Source organism: Poecilia reticulata, linkage group LG12 (genome assembly GCF_000633615.1).
Source record: "Poecilia reticulata strain Guanapo linkage group LG12, Guppy_female_1.0+MT, whole genome shotgun sequence".
Lineage (NCBI taxonomy): Eukaryota > Metazoa > Chordata > Actinopteri > Cyprinodontiformes > Poeciliidae > Poecilia > Poecilia reticulata.
In genome coordinates, this window is record NC_024342.1 from 24,418,377 (window position 1) to 24,429,607 (window position 11,231).

General features: G+C 37.4%; 1 protein-coding gene across 1 annotated transcript; it reads right to left on the bottom strand.

The window, feature by feature from the left end:
- Positions 1 to 1,668: 1,668 nt before the first annotated feature.
- Positions 1,669 to 10,891, bottom strand: LOC103473985 (phospholipase A2-like). Its single transcript, XM_008424683.2, has 7 exons — positions 10,578 to 10,891; positions 8,288 to 8,421; positions 7,992 to 8,060; positions 3,677 to 6,838; positions 2,944 to 3,091; positions 2,708 to 2,841; positions 1,669 to 2,482 (listed from the first exon to the last, which is right to left on the bottom strand). Exons 4-7 carry the CDS (start codon positions 3,723 to 3,725, stop codon positions 2,364 to 2,366), a joined length of 450 nt encoding a protein of 149 aa, XP_008422905.1. The 5' UTR covers positions 3,726 to 6,838; positions 7,992 to 8,060; positions 8,288 to 8,421; positions 10,578 to 10,891; the 3' UTR covers positions 1,669 to 2,363.
- Positions 10,892 to 11,231: the final 340 nt, after the last annotated feature.

Consider the following 11,231-nt stretch of genomic DNA (forward strand, 5'->3'; position numbering starts at 1 on the left):
ACTGAGGAAATGTAGTCAGAGGAAAGTAAGGAGCGATTCGATGTGAAATGTAAGGGAGTAGTCAAATATGACAAGCATGTGCTTCTCATTCAGCATGATATAATTTAAATGTGTGCTCTAAACTGGATTTGGGGCAATATTGTTATCCGCCAATAACATCCTGGAAATAAAAGACAGAATTTGATTTTTAAGACTGGAACCTGAAACAGTAATACACTAGTAGATTGGATGAAATAATAGTGAAAAGCAAGATGTTACCTTGATCAAACCACCTACTCAAAGAACCATTCCTTAGCAGGCCTCTGGAGAGTTAGATAACATGCTGAGGAGGCAGTTCAACCATTGGAATCAACTATATTGGAGCAAGAAACTGATCTTACTGGACCTTGAATACCTGTGCTGGATATTCTTGTTTAAAGTTAAAGATGCTAAGGAATTTAACTCAAAATCTGAGTTACTAAATTTGTTAGAATTATTGTCTTGTGATATTCATTTCAACTGCAGTCTCAAGTGCTGCACTGCCTCTAACTGCTTTTCTTCCTGGATTGCAGTTTCCCCTCCGTGCTGAAGAAGTCCATAGCACAACACTGCTACCAGGTCCCACTACGAGGATGGTGTGTAAAGGAGTTTTTCTTTTTTTTTTTTCTGCCACACTATGATACTTTGCATGCAGTCCAGAATAATGTACACAAAAGTAGACTCTAGTTTATACTTGACTGTGTGGGGAAACTTGTGTCAGTGTATTTTATTTGGAGTATCAGAGTAAACGGAGATAAACAAATGCATCCAAATCTACTTGGAACTCTGTGTCATTTTCCTTCTGCTTCACCGTTGGGTAAAACCCTGTGCTGGTCTGCCAGCCCAACATTTGTGGTTTAAATGTGGAAAAGAAATTAAAAAAAACAAATAAATAAAATCAATAAATTGCAAAAATTATGAAGACAGCTTGGTTACGAAGCTGCATACGGATGGATGATACTGTATGCAGTATCATCCATCTTTGCCAGCATACACCCATACACTGTGAATTGGGATATAATCTACAGAAATGTTTGTAAACTCATGGAGTCTTTATAACTTAAAACATGTACATGCAACACATTTCGTATTTGTTAAAGAAAAAACTTGGTTTGAATTTTTCATAAATCAGTCTGGGTGTTGTACAGGAAAACTGATACCCGTCAGCAGTACTGGAACTTTTAGTTACCATAACAGCAAAATATATACAAAGGGTGTAACTTGAGAAACTTTCAATAGTCCAGTATCACTTTTTTGTCAGTGTGTGTCACTCCTCTCATTTTATCTTTCAGCCAGCAGCAGCCTCAGCTGGACCACTGCCAGAAGTCGGCTACCAGCTGCCGAGCTTACGCATTGTCTGAAAAATGGGCTAAAGAGTGATTCAGTGGGCTGCAGGCTCAGCAACGAATCACAACGCGCGAGCAGTGGGTTGCTAAAGTAGGTGACGCACTGCCAGGCTGAGAACATAACCAGGAATGAGGTCATTTTGCCTGTTTGCCAAACAGGTTGGATGGTGACCAAAGACTGTGAACCTTCATTTCAGTTGCAGTTGTATAACCATCTTGTTTATGATTCAGATACTGACAACATAATTAAAATTAATGAAACTTCTAAAGTTTGATGTCATTTTCACAGATAAAGACCAAGCTGTTTTCAGTTATGCAGCAGGAATTTAATATTGTTGTAAACATTTTGCAACCAAGTCATGCTGCCAGCATGATGTAATCAGTTGAAAAGCACCAGGATAGTTACATAAAGATTGGTTTAACATTTTGCCACTTTCCTAAAATAATGGCTAAAGCCATTTTTTGCTAAAAGTAATTTTTTTTTTTTTGCTGTTGTCAAAATCAGTTTTGGCAAAAAAAATGACTAAGGTCATGGTAACAATTTATAGACCACTCGAAAGTGAAAAATCCGAGGATTTAGGTAATGGAAAAGAAAACATTTATTTCCCTCTGGGAAAAAAAGTCATTTATTATTTGTAATTATGTTACATAAAGTGAAAAGAACTGTTGTGGAGCAAGTTGATGCTTTTCTCTGTCTTCCGACACACTAATGGGATAAATGAGGAACGGCGCCCTCTGTTGACTGCAAACTGCACTAAAAAATTGCAATTACCATCACACTCAAGTGGAGGGTAAACATGATGATGACATTTAGGGTGAGATGAAGCAGCAAGTCCAACCAGAAACATCCAGATGGAGAAAGGATGGACGCTTAAAAGGCCACGCATGAATCACCTCATTAGTAAATGGTCCTGTAAGGTCACTGTGATTCAGAATGACGCCAGATGAAAATGCATGTGGCACAGATTCTTTCCTTGACACAGCTGTTTGTGCAGGACTCTACTGACACCGGTCACTTGGCAGGTGCTCATGCTCGGGGTTCCACTCTGACCTGCTGAAACACTCTGCGGCTTTGCGGTCGCACTCACAGATGAACATCTCGCATTCATCGTTCTGGTCTAGAAAAGAGAAAGCAAGAGTTTCAGTCAGTTTTCAATCTCTCACAGCCAGGTGGTACTGGTGAAAATAGTGCAATGATAGAGTTGTCAACTTCTGAGCAGAGCTTGAAGTGGCAAGTGTATACGGATGGAGTCAGTCATCACCTTGAAATGACGGAAAACAGCTTCAATCTCACTATCGAGGGGTAAAAGTCTAGATTTTTTGTTTTTTTTAAGTCAACTCACCTGTACAAGAGAGCTTTCTGTTAGCCTCATCACAGGTGTAGGAGTAAATCTCGGTATAAGGGTTATCCAGGATGGGCCAGCACTCCGGATGCTGCATGGCGTCACTGTAACACTGGTCATGAATCTGGCAGCACCTGTATGGAACAAACAAACTGTCAAGCACTGCAATCTTTAAAACAAACATAACTATGCAATATTTTTAAGTAGTGTTAGTGTGAGGCGGCTTAAACAACGACCTATCCAGATCATCAACGGGTGTGCCAGAGCCTCCGTATCCACAGTAACATCCATAGTCTGCATAGTCAAGAGCAGGCCAGCTGTCAGGCAACATACACAGGATCATGGCCCTGAACTGATGGAGAGCCTTGTAGTCCAGTGAGTGGGCTGTAGGAAAATAACAGGACATGATAGTGATTTAAATGTGAATATGTATGGTAAAAAGTATCTAGAAATTTTAAATCGCTTTATATTTTGTCATATCATCACTGGAAACTTGGTGACACAGGTCACAGGTGACAGACCAACACAAAATCACTCATAACTGTTATGCGGAAGGAAACTCATTGATGTTTCTACACATTTTTGAATCAAGCATTCAGTTTCTATGCGCTACTAATCTGGGCAAACTTCCAGAAAACTGTAAAGCAGCCGAAACACAGAATTCAAAATGGATGACTGTAWGTGTTTGTGATGTAAAACACTCTGAACTGCCTTGTTGTTGAAATGTGCTATACAAATAAACTTGATTTGGGGAAAAAAACACTTGCAGTTGTAATTGAAGAAAAAGGAACAGCAACAATGAAATGCAGCATTTRCACTTTAACTAAATGCAAGTGCATTATGTTTAGCTATCGCATAGCAAGCCAGTAAAATACATTGGAGTTTCATTTTGTATTTTGAGAAAACTGAATATTTTACGGGGTATAAATACGTTTTACAGTCTGACAATTTCTGTGAAGTTGTACTCACCTACAGAGAGACCAACAGCCAAGAGGAAGACGGTCTGAAAGGCATTCATTCTGTGAGTGAGAAGCTTGAGTCGCAAAGTGACTTTCCCTCAAACGTTAAGTCCCTTTATATACATCAGGTGTGGGTCCTTGGATGTCAGCTGTCCATACAGCACCAGCTCACACGATTTCACTCTCACAACACAAGCTAGCATGTGCAAAGGTTAAAGATTTCTCACACCATGYAAGCTCCGATCTCCTATGTTCAASCTTCCAGCCATAAAGTCATAGAATCTCATCGCTAATTCATTCAAAATGACATTTGCTTACATTCTGAATGAAACTRAWCATGAAAMATCTTTTTTTCTGTAGTAATTAAAAGRTTAAGACTGATTTTTGTGTACATGCACTCYGTTCTTATCAYATCCATGYGTTTAGCTGTCCAGTTATTCAACATTTAAGGGGAAACACATTTAGAGGAAGTTTTTTCTTTTTTCCCCCCACAAGATGTCAAACTCTTGTTGGAGCATGTTGTTGCAGTGACTCATAAAATCTACCAACGTACCAAGAGTATCACAACTGAAACTGATGCACACATTTTCACAATCGCTTTTCAACGRAATCTCCAATGGTACACAGTTCAGACAGAAATTATTCATGCATCTGGCAAATTTAAAGTTATTTTTAATTGACTAAGAACGGAGCTACAGAGGAATCAATTTTTATTTTGATTTAAAAGGTGGAAAATCGATAGAAACCGTGGCTCTGGTTGGACCACTTCAAAACTCACCTGCAACTTCAAGTCAGAAGTCAAATTAAAAGATTACATCAAATAATTTTGGGATGAACTTAAAGCAGAATTTTGTGAGACAATAAAAGACTTATAAAAAAAAAAAAAAAAAAAGTATTTCCTTTTTATTTTTGAAGCTCAGATTCACAAAAGGTGCAGGCAGCAGAAACTGGTACTTTCCAGTTCGCAGATCCTCCACCAGAGGGCAGATTTCATGTATGCCATGCAGCTTTTCTCTTGTAATCATTTCCTGGTGCACTTGGTTTGTGAGGCTTACAGCTACWTAKTTTACCTKTTTCTTCCCATCATTACTTGAGAAGTAATTARTCAATTGCCTAACACAGTTTAAAAAGAAATATAGAACTCATCACAATACTATTTTTTAAATTGAACTCTGAATATTCAATATTCTGCACTCTGATGAACAAAACGGAGGTCAACAGTTGGATGTGATCTCAATTTAATCTTCATMATGCAGACAAATAAAGAAAATATGACAGTGGTATCGGTTCTACTCTTCCGATACGTTGTCATGTTAGTGCACAGATTCRACATCAAATCAAGAGTTAAACTTTTGATTGAGTGAAATGGATTTTACCATACAAGGCAATCAACACAATAAARACAATCCGGATCAACAGAATGAACTACAGCAGCTAAAATATAAATAATATAATCTCTAAATGCTCTAAAAAATATATTAACTCTGTCCTGTGTGCTCGGCACTCCGTACATTACTTCCCCATCGACACAAACAGCAGAAGAGAACACAGAGTAGTGCCTCACAGTGCATATGTTCAGTCTGTAACCTGAAGGTTCACATTCTTGATTGGTGACGTTTTGTTTTGTCTTCTCGACCGTGGGAAAGAAAACAGGAACCTTATTTACACATATTCCTATCAGCATGATTAATGAGTGCAACTACTTATATGTTKCGATTTAATACGTTTCAGTGCCCCACCAAATCATTATTGCTTTTCATATGTATATTCTGCAAAGCARAAAATATCCCTRCAAATGAATGTACAAGGAAAGGCATGTTAAATAGGAATGTAATAATTGACACRTTTACAACCTTAGGTGGATGTTTACAATAACTAGATATGCAGAGTATAAATCACTATCAGAGTGCTCATCTGTTTTTAGTAGTGCTTGAAAATCTAACAACTCTTCTCTGTTTTTATTTTAATTTATGAAATAATTGATTATTTGGAAGATCTAGAATATTCTTTTCTTTGTTGCCTCAAAGTAAATGTTATTCTTACTCTATATCTTTTTTTTTTTTTGTATTTTTTTCTCCCCGTCAGTCTGCCGACTTTTTAATGCAAACTCTAACAAACTAAAAAAAATAAAAAATAAATAAAGCAATACTCTCTTTTCACGACACTGACTTTTCTTCCTGCAGCCTTCTCCGTATTGCTCACTGTGTTGCTTCGGGCATTCGACCCACACACTGCATCGTCGTCTCCGAAGGCACTGGGTTGTTACTTTTGAGAGGGCTGGATGCAAGTCTGTTAGCAACGGCTGATTACCCACAATTCTTCACTCAGCGGAGGATGAAACTGATGCAGACAGAGACCATGTCTGAGGCTTTAGYCTGATAAGATTCAACAACTCTCCGCTTGAGGTTCTAAGTAATCTCCTTTGGCGACCAGATAAGACTCTGATATTCCCTCACTCTGCCCATCTGCACCTGTCTGTCTCCCCATTGTCACGTTTTGATTAAATCCAAGTCTGAGGATTTCTCTTTAAAAAGTAAAAAAAAACAAAAAAAAAAAACAGGTCATTCTGGTCATTAATGTTAAAAAATATATATTTCAAATAAATTTTCAAGCACTACTGGTAACAGTTTTGCCTGCAACACAAAAAAAGGTAAAAMATTTAACTGTAATGCATTTCAATGCTGATGCTAGAAGTTTAGAAAGCTAAATGTCACGTCATCAATAGTTTTATGAATATCCTCAGAGAGGATATTCATAAAACTATTTGAAATGTTTGGCATGTTTGAAGATGTCTCTGAAATGCCTTTCAACTTGTATAATTCAATACAACAAATCATCTCTAACTCTAACGAACTGTAAATAATTACAATTTTGTGATTATGTTTATACTTCATAAAAATCATATCATTAAGTCCTTCATTCATCCCACTTCATTCATTGTTCAACTTGGGTTGACGTGAACAGGTGAGGGATTTTTTAACARGTTTGGTCTAATTTTTCTATTTCATGGAAGACACTCAAAAACGATTGGAGGAAAYATTCTGCACACTTGGTGAATAGTTCATACACAGACGGCTGGAATGAGACGTGGCCATTAGATGGGCTTATACAATAAAGTGGTGACGTACTTCTTCTTATACCGATGTGTCGCACTAAGCACCATCACTCCATCCTGTGACGAAAAAACACAAGACAGAGGAAAGATTAATCTACAAGCATTTCACTTGCATAACTTGAGGTCATCGGGTGTAAAAAGGATTTGTATCCCTTAACTTTTTTTACATTTTTTAATATTACACCCATTAATTACAATGCATTTTGTACGACAATTTTTAACTAGTTCTGCATCATTGAAAAGTAGAGAATAAAACAATTGTCAGTAGATTTTACAAATAAAAATCTAAAAACTGTGATGTCCATTTGTGTCTGGCCGCCCTGACTGGACTCCTGAGTGAAATCCTTATGATTCCAGTAAATGCAGTCAACAACACCTGACCTGTCACAATAAAAGAATATGATGCACCAATTATTGCAATAAACGTTAATATTGCTGTTTCGAGACCGTTTTCAAATCACATATTGACAACRATATAATAATGTCAGTTTATTGGTCCTCTCAAAGACCAATAAACTTTTTTTTTTTTAGAGTACACTTAATACTGGAAGTTGAAGGTTTTTTAAATATCCAAATAAAACACAACAACCAAAAACAATTAAAACAATTAACTGGATGGATGTCTCTGTGAACAAAATTTCTATTAAAAACATAAGCAGAATGGAAATTGGCTAGTTCATTTTAATTTATGGTGCCTTTAATTGCCTTAAATTAAATTAAAAAAAAAAAAATGACAACACAAATACGTTAACTCAACATTTTGTTGGGAAAAAGTCGAAAGCTTATCAACCACATCCTACCTTAAGTGGAAAATCACRTTTAGCTTCTCCCATGTGAACTCAGCTCGTTTGTTTTCTTCCCCCATTAAGCCTCAAACTACCGTCTCTATTTATACGTTGGCATGCACTTTCTGGTTGTTTTTCCACTTAAGAGTGGTGCAGCGAGGGAAATGATCTGCCCTTCAGTCTGTCCTGCAATCCTTGTGCCAGCATCTTATCACTGCTGCCATTCCACAGATATGATCCGCTCTGCAGGCTCAGTACATATGCCTGCTATCCGTGGTGGCAGTGAACACTTTCTGGGAAAATACCCATAAAAGCTGGTCATTTCTCACAATGATTTCCCACACCAGCGGTCACACAGTGAGCAKACATTGACAACAGAGAATATATATGTATATTTTTVTAGTTCAGACAAGTATGAACCGTACCTTAATTGAAAGYGCGTAAAGGTGATTGAGCATGACGTGGTTTGGCTCTGGAAGTAATGCAGGGTCACACTGAAGATAARAAAGTGGAAAAAGAGACAATAAGTGACAAATGAAAGAAAAATACCGGAGCAGATTTMTGTTGTACATTAGATGCACTGCGTCTAAATAGGCCATGTAGTTTAAAACATATAGAAAGATAAAGAAAAGCAATCACACCTTTTTTTTTTTTTTTTTGGTAAAATCTGTAAAGGAAATAAGAACCAGAGCAAACCTGGATTAAAATCTGATCCACTTACAGATATCCCAGTGTCTTTGTTGAGRATGACTTGGAGGAGGTGCGGAGGGAGGATAGGTGGGGACTTAAACTTTTCGTCCTGTTTGGGGACATAAGCGTCCTGGTGATATGGGCCGGGCGGAGAGCTGGACAGGTCTAACAAAAGAAAAAAAAAAAAAGAATGGTTGGACTAATACAATAAATCTGATTAATATTAGGCAATCAAAAAAGTTTTGCAAAAGTAGTCACATCCGTTAAACTTTTAACATTATGCCATGGTGCAACAAATGCAACAGTTTGGCCTGCAGAATCCAGTAATCGCTTAAATAGCCACTGTCTSATATAATGAAGAAAAAATATATAAAATAGCAACAYATCCAATCTGAAGAAAATCAGATGAGAAAGTTACTGAAATCTATCTGTAGAGAGTTAGAAAGTCATTTCAAATCAATAAAGTTTATTTGTATAGCACATTTCAGCAACAAGGCAGTTCAAAGRRCTTCACRTCATAAAAACGCAAATATACAAAGTSAAAGAACAAAGTCAGCAACTGAAACATTGCATCTTGCAAAGTKCCATCATTAGACRTMAAAATGTTGGTTAGTGTTTCATTTATTGAGGTTCAAAAGCAACGCTAAACAGGTGGGTTTTAGTCTAGATTTAAATGAGCTGATTTCATTTCTGAGGCTGTGGTGCATCAGACAGTGAGTGCTACGATATGGAARTGGAGGAAACATGGAACTGTGGTGAACAGTGGTGAACATTCACAAGAGTAGTTTGTGACCTTAAGCTCAAGGAAACTTGTAATGTGCAGAAAGATAATCATTTGAAGCACACCTTGAAGTGTGCTTCAAGTGGTCTTGAGTGGTCTAYAATCTAGACCACTCAAGCTTTTTGAGTGGTCTAGTCAAAGTTTAGGCTTAAATGCAGAGTACGGTGGCCGACAGGTGCAAATGCGCAGCAACAGAGAAAACATGCAAACAAAAAAAAAAGACACGCGCACAAATAAAATGCAGCAAACAAAAAAGAGACGCAAACAAAAAAGAATACAACCACAAATGAAATGGAGCAAACAAAAAAGAGACGCAAACAAATGAGATGCAGCAAACAAAAGAAAAGATGCAAACAAAAAGTGCTGAAAACGGAAGTGCTCGRGGCCACTAGAGGGAGTCGAACAAAAAACAGCTGTGTCCAAATTTAGGGTCTGCATCCTTTAAAACGGGTGTTCAGAAAAGCAGGAATGGCGGCAAAATTATTTGTGCTGTGTTACACTTCAAATTACACAAAATGATTTTTTACGAAGTTTTTAGGCAATAGTGTAGATGTATAGATCTGAAATATCTGATCGGTTCATCAATAAATCACATAATTCCAATATTGCTCCCACGTTTTCAGAGATGTCTGCTCCCACTGCATTAACAGTCAGCTCCCCTCGCCAGCTGTCAGCTGGCCGGGTGCTCCATGTTCGGTACACCGAGAGAAAACCCATGTCTCCCGGCAAATTGTTTTAAAAATTCCCGATAGTTTTCCCCTATGAGTGGAGGTGGAACACAGATATTCAGCCAGGTAATAGCTGTAAAATATTTTGGTTCAATAAAGTACTTAATTTATTCCTGAGCAAATGGGTTTGACTGATTAAAGCTAAGCCTTGCTGCATTTCATTTGTTTGCATCTCTGTTTTTTGTTTGCTGCATTTCATTTGCTTTTTGTTTGCGTCTATTTTTATGTTTGCTGCATTTCATTTGTGCGCGTGTCTTTTTTTGCTTGCTGCATTTCATTTGCTTTTTGTTTGCGTCTATTTTTATGTTTGCTGCATTTCATTTGCTTTTTGTTTGCGTCTATTTTTATGTTTGCTGCATTTCATTTGTGCGCGTGTCTTTTTTTGCTTGCTGCATTTCATTTGCTTTTTGTTTGCGTCTATTTTTATGTTTGCTGCATTTCATTTGCTTTTTGTTTGCGTCTATTTTTATGTTTGCTGCATTTCATTTGTGCGCGTGTCTTTTTTTGCTTGCTGCATTTCATTTGTGCGCATGTCTTTTTTGGTTTGCATGTTTTCTCTGTTGCTGCACATTTGCACCTGTCGGCCACCGTGGTAGAGACACTGAGTGGCATGACGTTAAAAAAAGCCATTCATGCTTGACTTATGGTATTTAAAAAAAAAAAGTTTAACTTGTTATAGTGCATGATCAATYAATTTATGTAGTAATCACACAAAAAATAAAGACTTGTCTGCATGGTATTAAATTTATGCTTTTATAAACTTGAATCTGCTTCAGAGATTTTTTTTTTTGTGATCAGTTCTTAGCTCTCACCTGAAACGTCAGAGGATTTTTGCGAGTCCACCATGAGAGCATCAAACACCTCGAAGTCAGTTTTCTTCACCTGGATAATATTATTAACGGTGCCCAGCTGGCTGGTCACAACAGGCTGCGAAAAGTCATGACATGGTCAAACAAATAAACTTCACAGACGGCACAAAAAGAAATCCGCCAGTTAAAGCAATGCCACATTCCCTGTAACCCGAAACCCAAGTTAATTATTTGATCCAATAACGACCTCCCATTCTACACCTAAAAGTGCCAGAAATAACTGGAGAATTTGCACTTTGTSCAAATGTAGAGTGAAAACTATAACCTGAGGGRATCAACACTAATTASCTAAGAAGTGTGTTAGAAGTGWRKYAGAAATCCTTGCAAGGTGTAAAAAATGTGGAAGCAGCAGTGAGTTAAAAGCAAAGGTTCATTATAAACGTCTTTGAAAACCTGATTTGACTTTTTCATTAGGATCAGTGGAGAAGTGGGACACATTTTCTGAGACACMCTCTGGTATTTGCGGAAGTTATGGACCACAAAATACATTTTGTTTCTAGAAAATCTAGAACTTAGCTCTTCTTCTGAACAGTGATGTCAACAGCTTTAGGAGAGAAAAAGAGTTTGATCCAGTTTACATGAGATTTAAACTGAAAT

Excerpts from the sequence above, each read along its gene's own strand:
- LOC103473985 (XM_008424683.2), bottom strand. The coding sequence starts at position 3,725 with ATGAATGCCTTTCAGACCGTCTTCCTCTTGGCTGTTGGTCTCTCTGTA. Across the intron at positions 2,842-2,943 it reads CCCGTTGATGATCTGGATAG|GTGCTGCCAGATTCATGACC; the intron begins GTCGTTGTTTAA and ends TGTTCCATACAG. Across the intron at positions 2,483-2,707 it reads CAGAAAGCTCTCTTGTACAG|ACCAGAACGATGAATGCGAG; the intron begins GTGAGTTGACTT and ends TCTCTTTTCTAG.